At 36.7% G+C, this 23,279-nt stretch overlaps 2 protein-coding genes across 3 annotated transcripts; both read right to left on the bottom strand.

Annotated features, from left to right (window-relative positions):
- Positions 1–640: 640 nt before the first annotated feature.
- Positions 641–3,225, bottom strand: ddx41 (DEAD (Asp-Glu-Ala-Asp) box polypeptide 41). The gene is given in 8 exon segments (XM_052574633.1): positions 641–777; positions 902–1,087; positions 1,246–1,297; positions 1,606–1,680; positions 2,389–2,542; positions 2,640–2,677; positions 2,680–2,725; positions 3,031–3,225. Coding segments are annotated over 7 exon segments (531 nt in total). The 5' UTR covers positions 3,058–3,225; the 3' UTR covers positions 641–777; positions 902–948.
- Positions 3,226–5,192: 1,967 nt separating this feature from the next.
- On the bottom strand, positions 5,193–22,847 carry LOC127971646 (protein FAM193B-like). 2 transcript variants are annotated; one of them, XM_052574820.1, is made up of 10 exons: positions 22,485–22,847; positions 17,263–17,538; positions 15,400–15,583; positions 14,820–15,035; positions 10,194–10,602; positions 9,919–10,105; positions 8,830–9,063; positions 7,228–8,251; positions 7,052–7,127; positions 5,193–5,646 (listed from the first exon to the last, which is right to left on the bottom strand). In XM_052574820.1, the coding sequence occupies exons 1-10, from the start codon at positions 22,638–22,640 to the stop codon at positions 5,550–5,552; spliced, it is 2,859 nt and encodes a 952-aa protein (XP_052430780.1). In that variant the 5' UTR covers positions 22,641–22,847; the 3' UTR covers positions 5,193–5,549. The 2 variants fall into 2 exon arrangements, with proteins under 2 accessions (XP_052430780.1, XP_052430781.1); XM_052574821.1 differs by lacking the exon at positions 22,485–22,847 and adding an exon at positions 21,556–21,706.
- Positions 22,848–23,279: the final 432 nt, after the last annotated feature.

Raw genomic sequence — 23,279 nt, 5'->3', positions numbered from 1 at the left:
TTTTTTTTTAAGCTGTACATGTGGAAAGTGCAGTTTGATGACAACATCGCATGTTGTTTACTTGATGTGCTTACGCGCTGATAGCTAAGTTAACAACACTGAGATATTTGAAGCAGTTTTACTCACCGCATGTGGTTCCAACACACGATCATGACCCTTTTTCGTTGGGACTGCATTATCCTTAAGAAATAAACGATGTGCAATCCGAAATGCAGGGAACAAACAAAAACACTTGCACAACTCCGTTGATGCTCTGAAAAATAAACTCCATCCACTGGTCCCTTAATGCTGTTTCTCTTTTGGTAATCTGTGCAGGGTTGTCTTGCCCTGGCAACCAAAAACACACTCCTTTTGTGACTTTTCTCGACGCTCTCGCTCAGCCTCTCAGTGCGCTGCTATACGGGAGCGCGCGCTCTTCCGGCAGAAGTTCCTTAGGACCCATATAAGGAATTCCGCTCCATCTAACGTCACACAGAGCCATACTCGAAAAAAACTTTCCGAAACTTGTGACAAACCATGTTTAGCATGGGAATCCAACTCTTTAACAGTGTAAAAAACTCAGTATGCATGAAATGGCATTTCACCCCCCCTTTAAACGTCATGAGGTGTATATTTAAACTCTTTAAACAATATGACTCACTGTTTTACCACCTCCATCTGTTCTTTGACAGACATGCCCCCAATACACAGAGCACAGCGCAACTGAGGAGCACCTTCATCCTCGAAGAGTTTCCAGTAGGATTCAATGATACTATGTGTCTGTCTCGCCAGCTCCCTCTACAGATGGAGAGAAAGACACGCAATAAATAAATGACCATACTGCTGCTCTCTGGTGTCTGTCCTGTCTGGCTCTTGGCTTATGATTTGTATGATGAAATATGGTGAAATACTTGTTACATACAGGTAATGGGCTTCTCATTTTTCAGGCAGATGACACAGGATGTGGGCTTACAGAAGGACAGATGATGGTCCCTTTCTCTTACAGAAGGGTGGCCGTTTCTCCTGCTCCAGACAAAACTTAATGATGGGCAGCGTGAAAACAAGCCAGTAAAGGCAATGCCAATCATGTCCCTCCCTGCCAGAGAGACTAAAACAAAAACTCATTTTATAACTACAAATATATATATATATATATATATATATATATATATACACACATACACATAACACACACACACACATGCATAACCTCCTGATATTGCATGATAATTGCTAAATATTACCTGAAGCCCACATGCAACTCACATGGTTGGTATTCCTTGAATCTGAACATGTGTCTTCAGTCCTTTCAGGACTGCTGCAAAGACCATTAAAGTTGAGAGCAGGCCATTAGCAAAGAATGTAACAGGGTGCATTCCAGCTGAAGAGAAAATAAGATAATTGCTGTTGTCATAATTTGCACACACACACAAAAAAAAGATGAATCAATGGAAAGTTAAAGGCAGCTCACCTTGTTTTTATTGGGTCTTCATATGTGATACCTTTGGCTATTTCCTTCACAGACATTAGAGGTAATAAAGATATTACAATATGCTTTTTTTATGATGATAAGTACTTATAACCAATAAATTGATTAATCTGGTAAATTATTCTGTCGTCGCTTACCTCTGCCTTCAGCCACGCTCTCCAGAATCTTTTCTTCCTCTTTCAACCGTTTCTCCTTGGTAGACTCCTTTCGAGCTGCAATTATTAATAAGATTTTAGGATAAATAACAAATGAAAAAAAAAAAAAAAGACAAAATGAAACTACTTAAGAATTGATGTTGTATTTACAAAACAAAACAACAAAAACTATTGGTTTTCTTATTTGATTAGTAGCCTAGAATCTTTGTGCAAAAATCTTTAATACTTGAATCACTTACATAAAAATAATTAATAATAATAATTTCTATAAAAACTAGATCTTTATGTACTTCCAGGTTTATATTTCATTTTGACTCATTGATTTTCACACAGAGGTTGGACAAACTAAAGCATTTTAATAATGTGATAAGCTTTTTTAAAGAGAACTCATTATAAATACTCAATTTACAAAAATTAAAAACTCCCAACAGAAAGACTGAAATGACTCTCTCCAAACTCTATTTGTAGAGTGGTTCTAAACCAAGTGGACTTAACAAACATGGTGGCTGCAACATGATTGAATTACTTAAATTATTAATAAAATTAATTGAATGCTAAAAATACAATAAAGATGTTAACTTTGATGTTAATCATATTTCTTTCTCAAAGCAAAAAATATTTGTTGTTGTTGTTTAAGTTTATTGAAACTTATAGAATCATAAAATGAATTGCGTTTGCTTAATTTCCCTATATTGACGCTCTGATTGAGACCCCACTGCATTAGACCGTAAACAAGCAATGAAGCACAGGGGAGGGTGTAAAGACCTTCAGCTTTCTCCTGGAGATGTTGGTGCTGGTCCAGCAGACAGACATTTGATCGGGGACCCAGACCCTCATCCTCATCTTTCTGCTCTCTGCCACTATCTTTCTGTTCCTCCTCTGTGAGTGCTTTCCCATGAAAACGCATCACCTTCTGGAGCTTAGAGTCATATCAAATAAACAAAGGCATTAGGATGCTAGGACATAGAACAGCAAAAGCATGACTTATCGCTGTAATCTTAGTAGCAGTTGCGTACCATCTGCTGTTTTCTGATCTTAACAGGAACATACGGCAGTCATCATCTTCTGAGCCCTCTGATCCTGACTTCTCTGAATAGTTTCTCTGACAATAACATAAGTCACAAAGTGTTACATATAATACAAACTGCATACATGTCATACATACAGCATCACATGAAGTTATGTAGCAGTTCAGAACCAAATATTATCTTCTTACTGTTTTATATAAATTACACTAAAGCTATTTATTTTCGAGACATTTTAATTCGCTTTATAAAATTCTAAAACGTCATTACACATCAGGTAACCTGTACAGAAAAATCTTTTACATTTTTTATACAGTGAATGGGGTTAAACCTGTTGCTCGAATCTATTTACTTATCAAGGTGCGTTATTATTAAAACTCACCTTTTTGGGTGGGTTTTCCGTTCCCATGATGCTCGCTGTTATGAGCTTTAAGGTTATAATTTAGCGAAGATATTTAGTACAATAATTAGACAGATAAATGTTACATTACACCCAAAACAAGCATTGTTTATACACTAGCCAGCTAGCATGTCACGCTGCTAATGTTCCACGGAAGCGCGACGTAGAGCTTACGTACACTACGTAGACCCAAAAGGTACGAACCAAGGTATTTTGAAAATGTAAAAGAATATATATATATATATATATATATATATATATATATATATATATATATATATATATATATATATATATATATATATATATATATATATATATATATATTGTTTTTATCACCATGATGTTGCTGCAAACCTGTACGACTTTCTTTCTGTGAGACAAACTAGTAGATAGAAGAAATGTGCAGATCAGTCACTATGCATTTGCATTGAGAGCAAACAAAAGCAATGAAAGTGAAGCGTGACCAAAGCAGCCAATCGTACTCAAAGACAATGTACCATAACATTAGGTCACACGGTTTTACGAAGGTACATAATGACAGATTTAAAAAAATAATGATAATAATAAAAAATCTTATTTTCTCATTCCCATTCATGCGGTTTCTTATATTAACACATTTTCTTATATTACATTTTCATACCAAAGTATAAAGTTAGAAAGCAAACACAACACGTTTCTTTTCTCAAAATTGTCATGTTTTAATCTTTCTGCATGAAAGATTTTCACAGTATCAAAAGTGAATAATAATAATAATTACAATAATAATAATAAAAAAAAATAATAAAATAAAACAAAGCCAACATACACTTGGCCATTAATGGTATAGTATAAATCTACATTCCAAATGTTTAAGATAATGTCGTCTAGTTTATTATAACCTGGAAAGAGTCAAAGGTTTCGGAAAAATATGAAAAAAAACAAAAAAAAAACACTCAGTTTTCTCAAAAGAGATCCTTCAAATGAGATGTAGTCTACATAAGCCCAGAGACCCTTATTTCCCCCCAAAAATGTCATATCTGTATTTGGGATTTTTCCAGAAGGGACTCCGCTTCAGGGATACATGAGTAAAAAAACAGTATGACGCAGACATACAAAGCTATGGAAAGGGCCACCAGATATTACAAGCGCCGTACCACTGAAGGGAATCTTAAAGCCCCTGTAAATCATAAAATGCCATTGCAAATGTAACAAATGAAAACACCTCTGACCTTGTTACGCACCAGTGGACTGAAACTACACCAGCAGAACTGCTGTAACTGTCTGGGATGTATAAACTCAGCTTTGATACCATTATGCAGCCAAAAAAAGGGTGCACTGCTGGAGAACCAACTACAAACTGAAAACTCACAACAACAGCATTGAGAACGTGGTTACTGCACAGAAATATATCCAAGCCACCGCATGGGAGGATCAGCAGGGACACTACCATAAGATTGTGGTCAGGGAATTTTGCCAACAGTCATTTTGGAACAGCATTCCATAAAGAGTCGAAGGACAAGGGAGAGATTTGTAGTTGCCTATACTTGTCAGTTTTTACGCATCATGCAAAGGAAATGTACTTCATTTGCTCAACCTTATATTTCATGTATAAAAGTGACACAGTCAACAGATACAGGTCTTTAAAATCAGTTTCTTTTTAGTGTTGATTCCTTTTTTCTTTTCTCGAAAATGTCCAAAGTCATAAAACAAAACAGTTTAACACATCATACATTGTAAGCAAAGGTACGGATGTTCTCATTGTTCTAAAAGACAACAAAGTCCATGCGCACGGTTCACTTTTTGTGCATATAAACTGTCACAGCTGCACTTGGCCTCACAAAGTCGACTGTGAAATGACACGAGTGTAGTATATTCTATCCAGATCTTTGTATCTCACATGGACAGTTCTACAAACTAAAACGCATTAGTGAACACAACAGTCTTTCCTGCCTTTTTACCTCCATTTTGACAATCAGACACGATACAGCAATTAGAATTTTGTATTATAAAAAAAATAATAATAATAATTCGTATCTATTCTAAGACTACAGTATATTTGCAGGGTGAGTGGAGTCTGAAAAAATGCATGATGGTGCAACCGTAAAAGTACCTTCTAAAACACATGAAGAGCTGAAAAAAGCGTGACGGGCCAAACCTCACCATTGTTGTGAATTTAAAACATTTTTATTGTAAAACAACTGTGTACATACGACATATAAAGCATGTAGATGCACTAGATCAGTACCCGAACGTGTTTTAGCGATAACAGGATGCAAGTTCTCGGACTGAGGTTAGGATGCAGTGTGATCCCCCGTGAACAACAGGTCAAATGAAAACGTATTTGATGACTGGTGGTCAAGTCAAGGTCCCGTGGCATAGAGGCAGAAAGGGCTGTGAGAGGGAGAAACCTTAGGCCCATCAGGTGTTAAGTACAGTAACCAAAGGCCAAACTGGTTTTTAGTACAGTCTTGCTGGGAGAGGAGGAGACAGGAGGGGGTCTGTTTACCATCACCCATCTGTTATTGAGCTGCATTTGAGGGCATCTTTTTGAGGCTGAAGTTGGACCAGTTCACAGCCACCTTCTGTCGGGTTTGTTTAGCAGAGTCAAGGCAAAACCTAAAAAAAAAAACAAATAGAGAGATTAAATAGATAAAATTCTTGTTCCAAGAATGAACTGTACTGTGATTAAGGGACAATTAATGTCTCTTCCATGTAAATCTAAGATACAATCTCAACCAGAAGATTGTATCTCCTGTATCTTCATCACTTGTTTTCTATATCTGCACTTGGGTAAGCCCTAAGTGGTATAATTGGTAGGGCTGTCAAAATGGCTAAAAAACGTAATTTGAATTTTGTACTTAAATATTAATAGAAATATGAATTATATTCGAATTTAAAATGCATAATTTTGGCTTCTCCTCTGAGGCCACAAGAGGACGCATTGAGCAAAATATGACTAATGCATGTTTATTCATAGCATAAGATAACATAAATGTGAAAAAATAATGCTAAAAATAATATTTAATATAAAATATTGTTCCCGTAGCTCAATTGGTAGAGCATTGCACTATAAAGCGCAAGGTTGGGGGTTCGATTGCCCGGGACCACATGATAGGTAAAAATGTATAGCCTGAATGCACTAAGTCGCTTTGGATAAAAGCGTCTGCTAAATGCATACATTTTATTTCAATTTTATTTATAACTAATTAAGTTGCTTAAAGAACTATAAACAAAACAGCATCATGTATGTATGCATAGTTTAAAACAAAACGTGGAACGCCAGTCACACCGAATACATTTTTCAATTAAAAACATGAGATGCAGTGGGATGAAAAAAAAAAAAAAACCCAGCCATAAAGTCTCGATATATGTTTTTTTCAAAGTTAAACTTGCATTAATTTTACATGGCTTTCTAAACATGCAGCTCCTTTGTGCAAGATACGAGTGCACCGGTGATAGATGTCTCTATAGAAAATGCATGAAATAGGTGTTCTGTGTGAGCGGCTTGGTTTCAGTTTTGATGTAAACAAGACCTTCTCCACATTGATGTTTTCCTTTTCCGCAACATTTTTTATGAACAACGCAGCAGCGCGGCATCTAGTGGCTTCCACTGGATAGGCTAACAAAAACATTATGATGCAACGACACTTACATCGTAATTGCATTTCGTGCGCCACTGATAAATAACGCACACCTAAAATTCAAATGAAACGTTTTCGCATTCTAATGTGGCCTTTTATTTTTAATTTGATGAACATTTGAAATTCATTTTTTTTCTATGTTGAAAGCCCTAATAATGGGCCTACCTACATCCGTTGCCATGTCTTATCAGGAGAAGAAAAAAAGTTGCGTTTTAGTCACAACACTGTTTAATGGAAATACCATAATTTCGCAATCTTTTTTTAACAGACATCTATCAAATATTTAAAAAGTTGTTAAAAATGTTAATAATAATAATATTTATAATAGTAATGTTTGTCAAATACCACTAATTAGCAGAGTGATTTGTTTTGGACTTTACCTCTTGAAATATTCAACCTCACGATCAATCTCGTCCATTTCTGTAGGATCGACGTCTTTGGGAAGGAACACATCATCTATCAGGGGGCGAAAAAGTGACGAAGAGCTGTAAATTGGTCTCATGCAACAGACCTACAAGATCAGACCAAATTTATATTTTACTCAAAGGTCACTTACCGATTGCGTTATTCGATTTTTCCGTCTTGTTTTTGTTCCTATTTTTAGTCTTTCCCTTCGGTTGTGTACTGGAAGTGTTGGAGGTGGTTTTAGTGTCTACGTCATGGTCCGGCCTGTTTCCCCATACCTCCAAGATGTTGTTCTTCCCCCTTTGTGTGTTAGACCCTGTATTATGGTGACCGTTTGAGGCCCCATTGGATGACTGCTTGCAAGCTTTGACCTCTTCTGCTCTCTTATTTCCCGTTTTCTGGGAGTCTGTCTGCTGCTGAGTCGAGTGGTTCTGTTTGGATCCACCTTTGGTGCTTTTATCTGAATCAGCTGCCCTTGTTTCCTGCGCTTTGTGCGTCTCAGTTTTTGCCGTTTTTATACTGGTCACCTGCTCCTGAGTTACCTGCTCCTGGTACCTCTGATTCTGCTGTTTCTTACCCTTCTTTGTCTTGGATCCAGCTCCAGTTGTGGGCTTGGTTTCAAGGGCCACATCGTTGGGCTTGGCTACAGATGCGGTGCCAGGCTGGATGGACTCTGAGCCCGTGACTGGGCTTCTTTCTGGTGACCGCACACGGATGAGCTTGGAAAGACTTGGCGTGGAGTGGAGCCTCTGGATGTCTTTGGCTGCTATGGTGGTATCCTCCCAACCGTTTACTATATCCAGGTCTCTCTTGAAGTTCCTTAGTGAGAGAGGTGCCAGATCCAAGTCTATCTGCTGCAAATCAGAAGATCCATTGAGGTGAGACAGCAGATGGTTTCCTTCCAGTGTCGCCGCCTTTTTAGGGAAGTCGTTGACGTCCAGGTTGAGGTCGTACATGCTGAAGGAGGCACGGATGGAGTCTTTTATGGTGTTTTTGATCTCCTCCAGACGGCTGGTCAGGAAACTGTTAACTCGCTCCAGCTCCAGCTGAGGCCATTCCAACAGTCTGTTCGCTTCCCCGTCCAGAGTCGAATCTTCTACAGGGTCGGGGGGAGATGCCGAGCGGGGTTCGCTGGTGGCTGCCTCACCACTGCCCTGAAGAGCCCTCTCCTTTTCCTGATCAAGATGGTTGAGAAATCAGTCACAATCATATATATTATTTAAGCTGGAAGAGTTAATGCTGCATTTGCATAAAGAACTCAAATGGCAAGTTGGCTTCAAAATAAACTATTTCTGGAAATCAAAGGCAGCAGAGGTTCTAAAATAGAAGCGTAAATATTGAGACAGAAGCCTGGTAGCAATCCTTACAACAGTATAAAAAAATTCAAAATAATATTTTAAAGAGCTTTTTTTTGGGTCACATCACCCACTTAGTCTGCTATGCTAACCCAGGCAATAAATATTAATACAATATTACAAAAAATATATTTTAATATATTTTAAATATTTCTGTAATTAATGATGATAAAGCTGAACTTTCAGCTGTCATTGCTCTAGTCTTCATTATCACCTGATCCTTTAGAATTCATTCTAATATGCTGATTTGGTGCTTAAGTTATTTTTTTCAGTTTTCTTATTTTTTCAGAATTCAGGATCTTTCACTTCCAATGTAACAACTGAACCAGAAATAATGGCAGCTGTAATCATCTCTTTTCTGGATATTTATACACAAAATTGAATTGGAAAACAAACACCTTTTTCTTCTGTTTGTGCCGTGCCCGTTTGGCAGCCTTGGCGCTGTTGACAGGCTTGGGCTCTGTGCTGTTGATGAAGTCTAAAAGATCATTCACGTCTCGATGGTCTATGGCACTCGGTGCTGCCGGGTCTAGATCCTGCCTCTGAGGAAGTTCCTCTTTACGGCGGGTCAGTCTGGACCGAAGCTTCTCCCTGATCTCAGCATAGTTCCGACTGGTGGGGGCGGCCGGAGGCTGAACAGAGAAAAACAAATAGTTTTAGTTACGGTAGACAGAGAACAAACATAATGTGTTAGTACAATGATTAAACATTAAAGATGAATTAGCACAGTGCTTTTGCAGGTTTAAATATAAAGATTAGTACGAATTTTTAAGGTCTTTTTAAGATCAAGTAAAGCAAATTTAAGAAATCGCAGGGAACACAAATCATCAATATGTTTTCAAAATGTAAATTACTAGGGAGCACAAAATTAGTTGTATTAGCAACATTTCAAAGTTAAAAAATACAATCTCCATTACTTTTTCATTCATTCAGCTTAAGGTTTGAATATCTCTGCTTCCAACCAATAATGGTTCATTTATTTTTACACTGCAAACTTTATACAAATGTATAAAGAATAAAAAAAATCAAGATACATCAGAAACAAAATGACATCAGAACAGAAGTCTGGTTCGCTGGGAAATTCATTAAAAATTCATTAAAAAGTTTTTTAAAACAAGAATAAATCCTGCAGTTTTCTTAAACAAGTTTTCATATCTTATTGGCAGATGTTTATTTTTGTTTTGAGCATAACCACCTAGCTTCGTTACATTTTTTTGAAAACAAGAGTACACATTTTCATTTATTATCTCAAGCAAATGTATCTTAATTTAAGGATGCTGACATATTTGTATTGGTGGAGCACAAGACAAAAACACTGACAAAGATATTCATTTTTAGCAGCGCGTGCAACACTTAAAGCCATGACTTTGCAAGACTTTCTGCTCAGATTTAAGACATTTTAAAATCTTTCATTAGTGGAATGGCGAACTAAGACCCACAAAAACCCTTTTAAAAAAAAAAAAAAAAAAAAAAAAAAAAAAAAGTACCGCATTGTGTCCAAAGAACTCGCAGTAACAACAATCACAGTATTTCCCGTCCTTCTGATTGTTGGAGGAGGAAGCACAAGAGCTGCGCTCCGAGCTGCTGTCTTCATCATCTCCTTCTTCAAGCTCACAGGGCGGAGCGTGACACAATGACCCGTTGGGTATCTTGTGCCCTTTACACGCCTGGTCCCTGCTCAAACGAAACAACACAACTTACCACACAGAAATATTAAGCAATAAAAACAACCGATGCTCAGTGCACATCCTCCGATGCTCACCTGCACGCCCCAGATGTTAGATGGCCAGCATTGGAGGGGGCTACAGAGCTGCCGTTACTGTGTCCGTTGCACGGGTGACTGCATCCTATGAGCGAGTTGCTGAGTTTGCTGTGTTGTGTGCTAACAGCAGGAATGTGGGAGTTCTTGCAGGAGCTGGGCTTGAGTAGGGCTACCGGACTGTCTGCCCCACTCGAGTGCTTGGCTGCGGGAGCGTGAATGTTTGGTACCAGCGGGGAGAAGGGAGCATGTGAAGGCAGCCCCGAACTAGCGGAGTTGACGTGAACATGCTGACTGGAGTTTTGTTTGGGAGGCAGCAGCGAGGAATGCTGGGACGAGAGGCCTGTTGGACTGTTGGGCGGCACTGACAGGTCTGCAGCTTGATGGTGGTCATTAGGGTGGAACGCCTCACCTGTAAAAAATGGCATGCTTTAATTCTTAGTTATTTAGTAGTTAAGCAATGTCTATTTAATTTAAAGTTTGCACATACTGTATCCTAGCCAGACACAAGTGATAAATCATCTCTCTTTCATCTTAATTTGAGTGACAGCAACAAGCAACAGGACATTTTATCGGTCGCTTGGTTTCTATTTTTGCTGCGACCGGTGTTACTGCCCACTGCAACTACATTGGTTCATAATCTCACTTTACATAACAGTTTATTATACAACAAAATGTTATGTGCTACATCAAAATTTCCTTATTAATGTAGTCTGACACTTATTTGTAACATTGGATGTGGCAGTCTAATTGACAGTTTTTTTATTCTTATGTCTTTTAGTTGGCTACAAAATTAAATACACTGATGAAAACAATTTGTATTCTGTAACTGTTTTTCCTATATTTTTCTAATGGTCAATTTTATGATTTGTTTATATATATTTGTTTATATACTATATTTTTTTAATGGCCAATTTTATGATTTGTTTATATACTTAATGTTTTTAATTGGAGAATAAATCAGAAAATATATTGTTTAGCTTCTATAGGCTACTGTAATAAATGCTGTATCATTTAGTAAACTGACATGTATTTATATATTTTAAAAATATATATTTTCCCCTCCCATTTCTCTTGATTCCCAAGTCTGCTTCCTGCACAGATATCAACAGCGCAACTGGGATTTAGGTTGCCAGGTTGTGGTCGCAAATGGGTTTAAATTTTAATGATTTATTGATTCTGTGAGTAAGATGGGTTTCATACAAGATCTGGCAACTGGAAAACCTTGGGGTAATATATTCATGTGATCATTCATATAAAGAGGTTTGGGCCACACAAATTATGGGAGTTTCACGGCAGAAATGACAAAACAGCAGGGGTGCGGGAGATGGGTGTGAAATATGGGAGACTCCCGGGAAAACAGGAGTGTTGACAGGTATGGAAGGCATACATATTCTCCCACCCCATCTCCTTTAGTCGTTCTACTGCGATGCTGCACTAAAATTAGAGCAAGCACTTCAACCCCTTAACCTATTATCTTCTATTCTTAAACACAACGTCAATAGAAGCATTGAGAATGAGAATAAAAACAACTTTTGATACTGTATGCAAATATGTCTAAACAAAGTGGTAAATAACATTAGGTCATGCATAAGGTATCCTGAACCAACAATGAACCTTACATTAAGTAAAATTTAGTGTTTTTTTTTTTTTTTTTAAGAAAGTAGTACTAAGCAAGAATGCATTAAATTGATCAAATGTGACACTAAAGCAGTAAAACGTTACATAAATAAATGTTAATAAATGTTTTGAGCACAAAATGAGCATATTAGAATGATTTCTGAAGGATCATGTGATACTAAAGTCTGAAGTAATGACTGTAGAAAAAATTCAGCCTTGTATCACAGGAATTTAGGGGTGTTCATTTCAGTTATTTTTCCTAACCGATGCTAATTAACTAATTATTATCCGTTAACCAACAAGATTATTTTACATTAAAATATAATTAAATTGAGAAAGGATAAGTATCTGTGACCCGTTGAAAATACAAAAACTTGTTACCCTGGTATTAATTTTACATGCACAAAAAACAGAACATGAGGATTCACATGCATCAAATCACGCACCTGCAGCGCTTCTGCAAGCGGAGAAAACATAATAAAGCTAGACTAAATGAATAAATAGGCCTATATGAGAAATATATTTTTACTTAATAAATTAAGAAAAAAAATAAAAAATACTGTGCAACAAGTAACCTAGTATGCCGTTTCAATTTTGTGTCGAATGAGAGACCCAGCAATGGTTTCAGTTTCGTTTTAGACTAAATTAATTCATTTTGGCTTGTCATTTATATAGCTATGGCTTCTTATATTTTTAATTTTTGTTCTTTTCTAAATACTGTTCGATTGAAATGATTTGTTGTGCCTAGCTGTTTTTACAGTGTTTATTATAATATTTGTAAACATTCTGTGTCTGCCTATTTCTCAACGAAATAATAAAATGCGACTTATGGGGGACATTTTTTCATATGTGTAGCATATTTTAAACATGCAGCAAAACTTTTTAAATTACAGAAAAAAATAAATCAATAAATAAATGACTTTTAAACCATTTAACTGATCGTATTAATCAGTCAAAATCCTTACATTGGTTTAATGGTAAATTACATAAAGTTTGTCTGAAAATAGAAAACAGTTATATTTGACTGCAATAATATTTCACCATATTGTTGTTTTTATTGTATTTTGATCAAATAAATGCACCCTTGGTGAGCATAAGATAAATATTAAAGGGGGGGGTGAAATGCTATTTCATGCATACTGAGTTTTTTACACTGTTAAAGAGTTGGAGTCCCATGCTAAACATGGACAAAGTTTCAAAAATTAAGTTGTACGTTTGAAAGAGTATTTTTGTTCCAAAAATACCTCTTCCGGTTTGTCACAAGTTTCGGAAAGTTTTTTTCGAGTATGGCTCTGTGTGACGTTAGATGGAGCGGAATTTCCTTATATGGGTCCTAAGGGCATTTCTCCCGGAAGAGCGCACGCTCCCGTATAGCAGCGCACTGAGAGGCTGAGCACAGCCTGATCAGAGCGAGAGCGTCGAGAAAAGTCACAAAAGGAGTGTGTTTTTGGTTGCCAGGGCAAGACAACCCTGCACAGATTACCAAAAGAGAAACAGCATTAAGGGACCAGTGGATGGAGTTTATTTTTACAGAGCATCAACGGAGTTGTGCAAGTGTTTTTGTTTGTTCCCTGCATTTCGAAGATGCTTGTTTTACAAACAAGGCCCAGTTTGACGCCGGATTTGCACATCGTTTATTTCTTAACCCTCTGGGGACGGATTGGGCGGTACCGCCCAAAATGGCATACTTTTACAAATGTGTAGTTATCTCAAAAACTATTAATTCTAGAGAGATGCGTTTTTTTTTTTGCCGTCTTCCTCAGATTCCGTTGAAAACAGCGGTGTTCAGTTTGTATATTAAACACTTCCCTTATTGCGCAATACCACTGCGTAAACAGGCCAATGAAAACGATTGTGTTAGGCAGATTCAACACGCAACAGCCAATGGAAAAATTGCCGCTGGGAGGAGTCTTTTTCTAACCCAATCAGAGGAAGGTTATGTCTTCTAGCCTTTCAGAGGACTGTGTAGCTCTGCTGTAGCCTTGTAAAAGCTGGCTGGACTATAGTAAAAGACATGTAATCAATAAGCGTTCAGAGAATCAGTGTTACAGAGAGCGATCGGAGTATTAGCGAGCAAAAAGAGGTAAATTCGAGCGATCGGAGAATCCGCATCACGTGGAGAAAGCAGAAAGCGATCGGAGTGTTAGCGAGCACAAAGAGATAAATTCGAGAGAGATACAGCATTATTACAGAATTGTTTTATCAAAATGGCAAGCAGTAAAAAATTTACGGCAGAACAAGCTCTGGAACAATTACTGGAAAGGCCTGGAGAGGCCTTTCTTTGCTCACTGGCATGCCTAGGACTGTTTTTAAAAATAGTTAATTATTTAATTGTTCTTTACACATTTGATTAAACAATAACACATTTCTGTCAAGCAAAGAGTTTGAAAAAATATATTTTCTTTGTTCAAAAACTGTTCTATATTGTGTGTTTTTCAGTAATAAATGACAAAAATCTAATTTTCGTTTTTGAAATTCTCTAGTTTATTGTAAAATGTTTCACTCATACTTCCTTTATAGACATATTGCAAGCATGCTTATGGTAGCTTAGGGTCTTGTGAATCCATTGATACCAAATACATGGTGGTCCATCCTCATTACATATGGTTTATAAGCCGAAATGTAAAAATAGAGAAAACGGACCAAAAAGGGCTTAGTCCCCTAAGGGTTAAGGATAATGCAGTCCCAAGATTAACAGGATATTGAGTGAAAATGAGCATTTCACCCCCCTTTAAAAAAACTCGTACCAACCCCGAACTTTTGAACGATATTGTATACCATTACATTTTCACATTTTAAGTTGTGTAAATAAAAATGAGTAAATGTGTTATAAATGCACATGAATTAAAGAATAGTATATTTATAAATTAATATTAACCTAGATTAATAAATGCTGCAAAAAACTGTTGTTCCTTATTAATTCAGAATGCATCAAGTTAATGCATTAACTAAAAATTAAAACCTAACATTAAGTGTTATTTAACATCGTAGCCTGAACTGTGTTCTAACCTGGAGGAGTTGGTCGTCGACACATTGTCTTGAAGTGCTTGGGGTTGGTCTTACATAGATCAGTGGAGGCAGACAGTGTCCCAGGAGAAGCCGCATTGGAATTCTGGGATGCGGGATGACTATAGGGACAGACTTTAGTCCCTAATGTTTTGGCAGCCTTCCCGGGAGCGTCATGAGAGGATCTCTTCTCATGGCAAGCTGGTCCCAACGTTCCGCCTAACAGGACAAGAAATAACAGTACGGGTACTAGTATTTGTACATCTGTTAAAGAAAACCACTTGGCGGAATGCAAGAGAAGTTTGATCAGGTCTTATTTTGTTACATTATCCCACTTATTATTACACAGCTAAACACCAAATAAATTAATAAATGATCATGACATATTGATTCGAGTTCATAATCTAAGAAGAAAGAAGAAATTATGGAGTGATGTGAAAGTTGAAACTAGCACTAAAACTGAGAAGGTCAATTCAGTGGTCATAATACAAAAATATCAGGCTGCATTTCATGCTGCAAATGAACAACCAGAATCAAGAGTTCCAGAGCACAGTGTAGGCCTAATGAAATAAAAGAGACTTACTCTGTGAAAGCGTAGGTGTGCTGTGGTTGCACTGAGACCCTCCGTTAGAATGAGCCGAATTCCACAGGCCAGACAGTTTGCGCGCGGAGAGGAAGGAGCTGGGGTCCCAATCCACTGAGCTATGCTCTGGATAACCGTTCCCACAACTCTGAGACTTACACGAGGACGAGTGGGACAGCGGCACCTGGATTACAACACATTCATCTTTTAGACAAATGACAGAAAACTCCTCAAAATGTGTGTCTACAGAAACAGTTAAGGATCTACAGGGTGCATGGAAAATTGTGCTATCAGATTTTTTTTTTTTTTTTTGTGGTCTTTTTGTTTGTTGTGTATACAGGATTGACTTCAATGACATGCTTATCTTTCTGTTCTAAAAAAAAAATAAAAAAAGAGGACAGTATTGGTCACAATTTTGGCACGGTGTTATTTATAAAATAAAAGAATGGAAGCTAACTAAACATCAGCCAACCTGAATGAACATCGTTTAGTCAGCTAATCTTCCTGTAAAAATAAGCCCAAAAAATGGATCACTTAATACAGTATAAACATACAACGTACAACTAAATATTACTTGAACGCACTTAATATATGAACGTCATTGCATTAGATAATAAAATATTAAAATGCTTAACTAACGAAAATATATATTTATATATATATATATATATATATATATATATATATATATATATATATATATATATATATACACATACTTTTTTTTTTTACATTTGTAATTTTATTAAAATCTATTTAATTTCTATGAAGACAGCATGAGAAAATGTTTTACAAAAAAGAATGCTAGGTATAAAATTAAGCATTTGGAAACATTCTGGATTGTTCTCTCAAGATTTTTTAACTCTTAAAATGTTGTAGAAACAATTTTCACAATTACAAGTAGTACATTTAGTAAATTTAACAATTAAAAAATAGAAGCAGCAAACTGAATTAAATGTAATATTTTGAAGAAGAAAAACTAAATGTTTTTTTTTTCATGTAATACACAAATTTTTACAATGTATCTTTTTTGAACACCAGTACGAACTGCGATATTGGTTTGTTAAAAAGGCACAAATTAGGCACAAGTCAGTTTTCAGAACAGTTTTAGCATGATTTGTTTACCACTTGGTTTCATATTTAGTATTAAATGTAATGAAATCCAAATGCTACAGCTTATAGATTACAATTAGAGCTTATTCCTTTCACAAAATTCGACACAACATTCACCATATTCTAAACTAATAAATAGGGATTGGCAATACCTCTTATTTTATTTTCGATAATGATATGATATTTTCAAGCCCAGTATCATCGATATTGACCCCAACACCTCTAAACTAAACTGATCTTTTAAATTATTAAAATAATATAATCAATAAAACAGCAATATTGTGAAAAATAACAATTAAAATAACTATTTTAATATACATTTTAAAACAGAATTTTAAATGCATCTGTGATCAAGGCTGAATTTTCAGCATCATCACTCCAGTCTTCAGTTTCACATGATCCTTCAGAAATCATTCTAATTTGCTGCTCAAGAAACATTTCTAAATATTAGGCTCTTGCTGATTCATATTTGTGTGAAAACCGTGATGCATTTTTCAGAATTCATTTTATATATAGCAACAATGATATGTAATACTGTGGCAATGGTTTCTAAAGATCTAGTTATGCTGCTGATGCTTTTGGGAATCGCAGCCCTATTTGAACAAACACTGTGACTGAGCCATGTGTCAAAGTATCGATACTTCAGGATTAATCCGCTCATCCCTACTCATCCCAGCATTTTGACTGTCTATAAACCCTAGTTCATAAAATCTGAATTTCTATGAATTATCCAGAGCTAATCGCAATTACCTGTGCAGTTTGCTCCTGAATCGTTCTCCTCTCCTCCTCTTCCACACTCTTCCTGCAGCTCTGGCAGATCCACAGCGGCACCTCACCCAACAGCGACTGGGAGAGTGAAGGCACAGCGTCTGCCAGCTTGCGGCCTGGAACCTCCCTCAGCAGGGCCTGGGAGAGTGCGGGTACAGCCTCTGCCAGTTTGGACCCGTGACTGGGGAGCCCGTTCACCTGGCCTGCCCCCCAGTCTTTAAACTCCCGATGGCACAGCAAGCAGCAGGTGTGCATGGACTGTGGGACGAGAGGAAATTAGTTATAAAAAATAAAAACACAGAATGAATAGATTAGCTAGCAACATCTGTAACCTAGTAAATAATAATTAGGGGTTCAAGCACGCAGTGCTGAAACCCTATTGTATTTGTTAGGATTTTTATTATTATTATTATTATTATTATTATTATTCTTCCGCCTTAAAACTGAACGTGCAGCCCAAACCGTAAGGCCTAGAGAGCTGAAACTTGGTCAGATGGTAGTAGTCTTGCTCGCTACTCAGATACAAAGAACCGGCCCAATCGGCCTAACGGGGGCGCTACAGCGCAAAAAACAAAAATTTTGGACAATTTTGGCCGTAAAGTGTAAACCGTTAGCCATAGACTCAAAAACATGGCATTGTTGCAATCCTTGGGTTAGCCCGAACAAAAGTGCACGGCGCCTTTTTGGGGTCTACGACGCACCGTTTTCTCGCAAAATCGAGCTAAATCCGAAACCTACTTTTGCGAACTAGTCCTAGGATTTTCAACCAATCAGAACCAAACCACTTCATAAATATTCCCTGGACACTCAATATCAATAATTATCAAAAAAAAGTTGAAATTTCAATTCTTACGCGAAACAGTACACCAAAAAGCGTCTATGCTAACGTTAGCCAAATGCTATTTTAACTATAACTCTTGAACGGAATGAGATATCTTCACCAAACTCGGTATACATATGTATAAGCTCAATCTTTGGTCAAATCAAAAATATTGCGCATCTCTGCCACTTGGGGGCGCTATAAGATAGAAAAAACACATAAATGGCTATAACTAGGCAACTGTTGCCTCGATCGACTTGAAAATTGGTATGCAATGTCTCGGTCTGAAGGGGCACAAGTACATATGAGGACATTTGCATATCTAAAAAAAACATGGCCGCCATTGGCCAAACAATTTTAAGCACCTATTTGAAAGGGTTAACGGATGTTGATCGGAACGAAACTCGCTGGGTACGTTCGACTCATGAACCTTAAGGTCTGTAAGAATTTTGAAAGAAATCGGCCACTAGTTGGCGCTAACGAGTTTTATGGCTCTGTAATCACGTGGTGTTTCACATATCAACACAGTATGCATATCATTTGATAGATCTCCTCATAATGCACAACTTTGCCTCAAGAACCATTGCTGTCAATCAAATCATTCAATTGTTATTCACAAATATGTTAAAAACCTACTTTTGCGAACTAGTCCTAGGTTTTTTGTCCGATCGGAACCAAACCACTGCAGTAATATTCTGTGGACTCTCTAGATCAATAATTATTAAAAAAATGTTGAATTTTGTCCTTTGGTCAGCTGTAAAGGGGTAATTTAGAAAAAGGGGTGTGGCCAAACATACCCCAAAGCCTATAAAACCTTAACGAAAACTCAATACTTTATGAAACTCAGTGAAATCATGTAACAGATGACTCTTAACAAGCATGCAAAGTTTCATGGAGATCAGACCATAGGTGGCGCTATAACAGTAGAAAAGGTCTCAAAACACAAGATTTATATGGTAAATGGCCTCAAATTGTTTGTAAATGCTCATATATTCACTCAAAAACACTAAATCTTTATATCATTTGATAAATATCCTCATTCTGAACAACTTTGCCTCTGGGACCAACGTTGTCAATAAAGCTGTTAATTAAACATTCAAGATTATTTTAAAAAGGTACTTTGGCAAACTAGTGATCGGGTATAAGATGAAAATCAATAAAACCACTGAAGTACAATTCTCTAGACTCTGAAGGTCAATAATTATCAAAAACATGTTGAACAATTGCATTTAGACAACTATAAACCAGTAATTTTATATTATGTTATTTGCATAGTGTACACAAAGGCCTATTAATACAAACAGAAATCCCACAAATGATCAAAACTGTGTAAAATAATGCATGATTTCATTCTAAACAAGCATGCAAAATTTAAGAGAGATTGGGCAAAAATAAAAAAAATAACAACACTATAACAGTTATGTTTAGAAACACAGTGTTGTTTCAGTAAATGCAATTTATAACCACTAGATGGCAGCGGAAGACCACTAATGGGCTCATTCAGTTAAAATGAACAGTACTGTAGAAAGGATTCATGAATTCATGCCAAAACATTAATAAATTAACTGTTATAACATGTTACATCTTATTGAATCAATGTTTTCCATTTTGTTCATACAGACACATCATTTTTTACAATTTTGCCACATTGTGATTACAGTGAAACCTGAATGACATCTAAACTCTTAAAAACTAGTTTAATCATTTAATTTCAGTGTGTGTGTGTCTGTCTTTTGGATGTATTTAAATGTCATCCATACATCCTGGTTGGCCGAGACCACCCCAGAGGCACAAAGACCTATTAATACAAACAGAAATCCCACAAATTATCAAAACTGTGTAAAGTAATGCATAATTTCATTCTAAACAAGCATGCAACATTTAAGAGAGATAGGGCAAAAAAACCCAACAACAACACTTTAACAGTTATGTTTAAAAACACAGTGTTGTTTGAGTAAATGCAATTTATAACCACTAGATGGCAGCGGAAGACCACTAATGGGCTCTTTCAGCTAGTACTGTTTTTATGAATTCATGCCAAAACATTAATAAATTAACTGTTATAACATTTTGTATCTCATTGAATTGATGTTTTCCATTTTGTTCATACAGATGTATCAGTTTTAACAATTTTGCCACATTATGATTACAGTTTAATCTGAAAATGACATCTAAACTCTAAAAAAAGAGAAGACTTGCAATAAGCTTATTGTCACCTATCACTTTTTATCAAATACCTATATCTGCAACAAAATGTTTGTGCATGTATATGTGTATCTTTGTGTGTCTTTGTGTGTGTGTGTGTGTGTGTGTGTGTGTGTGTGTGTGTGTGTGTGTGTGTGTGTGTGTGTGTGCATATGCTTATAGAGTATACATATATTAGTCTAATCATTTACTTTCAGTGTGCGTGTCTGTCTGTTAGCCTGTTCTCCATTTTGGATGTGTTTAACTGTCATCCATACATCCAGGTTGGCTCTGACCACCTCAGAGGCCTTAATGTGCTTGAACCCCGGTAAATGCTGCTTGCAGCTTTAATTATTATTATTATTGGACCAAACATTAACTATTCATTTTCATAGATTTTCAATGCCTGAAGATCAAAAATTCAAGACCATAGGAACCATAGATATAAGTGGTTCAGTGGTTGGTTGATTAAAGAAAAAGCATCCAGTGGAGTAAAATTTAATGAAAATTGAATTCATGAATTACTTTTTTTTCATATTATGATTCATTTTCTACAAGGAAATGAGCACTGCAGACGAAAATAAATATTTGCTTGCTTATGTCTAAAGCTCATTTTAATTTGTTCTAGATCATTAGAGATAATGTTATGGTGCTCTTGAAGCCTCTGTGAAACAAGTGTAAACAAAAAAAGCCTTTACACTTAAACTGTGCTGTCTGTCAAGTCAATGGCTGAACTCAATAATTAAAGCATGATTCTTTGCAAATTAGCGCTTATATTGCAAAACATAAATCACAACAAAAATATATGTTTTATACATAGAGCTGTTCCAACATTAAAACAATTATATCAAACAAAAAAGGTTCAGCAAGACTACTATACTACATAAAAAAAAAAAAAAAAACTGTGAGACACGATCCAATCTGTGCAAAATCATAACATTAAAATCATCAGCTCAAATATTATTTACGTTTTTGTGCACTGGAAGTTCAACATTTAGAGTCTTGAAAGTATTAACAATTAAATTAGCAGGTTGGTAACCATGAAAGGCTACCAGAAATCAACAGTGTGACTACAACTCGTTGGCACGTAGTAAATATGCCTCCACTGTAATTTTAATGCAAAAAACACATGGTAGTTATGTCAGAACATAACGTGAGACTCCATGGCTGGGTTAGTAGCCCCGCGTTAGCCTGATCTCTACAGGAATAATTCAGTAGCCACAGCAGAAGACGAGCAACATAACACACTGTTAGCTTTGTGCTTCACGTACCTTCGTTTAGCTTTCTTTAACCAGCTTTACACATACATTCAGTTTCGTATAAGACATTAATAAGTAAGGTACTGCACTGATTGGAGCTATTACACTGACTGGAAGGCTATATATATATTTTTTTTATTTATATCTTCTTGGCATAGGTGGAGAGCGAGCTACTGCTGCTCCGCCCGTGCAGCGCGAGAGCAAGCGTAGTGATGGGAAATCCGAATCATTTCCGCGAAACGGTTCATTCGAACAGTTCGTTTCAAAGAACCGGCTCAAAAATAGATTCAGAGATTCCTTGACGTCCGGACGTCCATACGACAGCACGTCGTCCCTCTCAGAGCGGCGTAATCTGCACATACGCAAGCCTTTTAGTTTTTGTTAAGTTTTTAATTAGCATGTTTAGTGTAATTTCATGCGTCTCGTATATGTTCGTTTTAGACGTTATTTACCTCTCTAAATTCATTTATAATGTAAATATAATTTACATTAAACAATACAAACCTAATTTACACATTTCAGAAGAATTTTATTAAAACGCTGTTCAGTAAACACTTTTCATTAAAACAAGCTGTGTTGTTTTGTAGTCAACATATTTGCATCACGTTTTTTAACCATCTTTGCTCATAAAATAAAGTACTTTTAACTCAATCAATCAAAATGATTTGAGAACTGTTCTGACAGATTCAGTCCGCTTCGTAAACGATTCCTTTAGACCGATTTGGTGAACCGATTCACAAAATGATCCATGAGTCTTTCATGAATCGAACATCGCTAATCAGACTCTACAAAACGCAAAATAAGCGCGAAAACACAAATAACTGCATGTGCAACAGAGCCCTGGATATAACGCCCGTAAAAATAATTCAAAATCAAGTTGCTATCAGCGCGAGCCGGCTCAAGGAGGTGTGTTGTTGGATGTACGTGTTAGCATTAGCTACCTGATTGGTCCTGCTCGCTCCTGCATCTCCTCCACCGTCAGAGCCGCCGCCTGCCGCCGCTGCTGCTCCCGCATCGCCGGGCTTCTTCGACTGCTGCTGCCCCGACACTAAATCCTTGGCCCCGACGCCCTGCTGCTTGCTTTTTTTCCTCGCCATCGCTTTAGTCCGTATTATGCCCGTCGGCTGGTTTACTGGTTCGGTGTAAAAACACAGTTTCGGTTCTTGTAGGCAGTCGCGAATGCTCCTGTTCTTTCTCACAAGGCAAGATAACAGTGAATATGGCGGAGGGCTGGCGCACACACACACTCACACACACTCGAACAGGTTCAGGGGTCATACGTACTGATGGCAAACGGCTTCAGTAGGCTTGGAAAAACCAGGACTCCATGTTTAATGAGGGCAAGATTTCCAGGTGACAGAGTACAGTCGGTCGAACTACAGTAGCGCAGATTGAGAGAGAAATATCAACACAGTAAACACGTGCAGCTTTAATACATAATAAATACACGCAAATACGCTATTTGAGTGGAGGCAACGCCAATAAAATGATACATTCTAATGAAATATCCCTTTTATAAGCCCATGTTGTGAGTTTTAAAATATTTTAAAAACATTTCATTGATTGATTGTTTTTGTTATCATTTTACGTTTCATTTTAAACCTATCTGTAGCTTATACAAAACTTATATTTAAATATCTCAGATAACCATATTTTTTTTATATAATATTGGCTTTCATATCTTTTTCTTAAATTATGTATAATTTAATATGGGTGATTGTATAAGGTGCACCATT

The sequence above is a fragment of the Carassius gibelio genome, chromosome B14 (genome assembly GCF_023724105.1).
Source record: "Carassius gibelio isolate Cgi1373 ecotype wild population from Czech Republic chromosome B14, carGib1.2-hapl.c, whole genome shotgun sequence".
NCBI classification, from domain to species: Eukaryota; Metazoa; Chordata; class Actinopteri; order Cypriniformes; family Cyprinidae; genus Carassius; species Carassius gibelio.
This window is presented reverse-complemented; position numbering and strand designations above follow the sequence as displayed.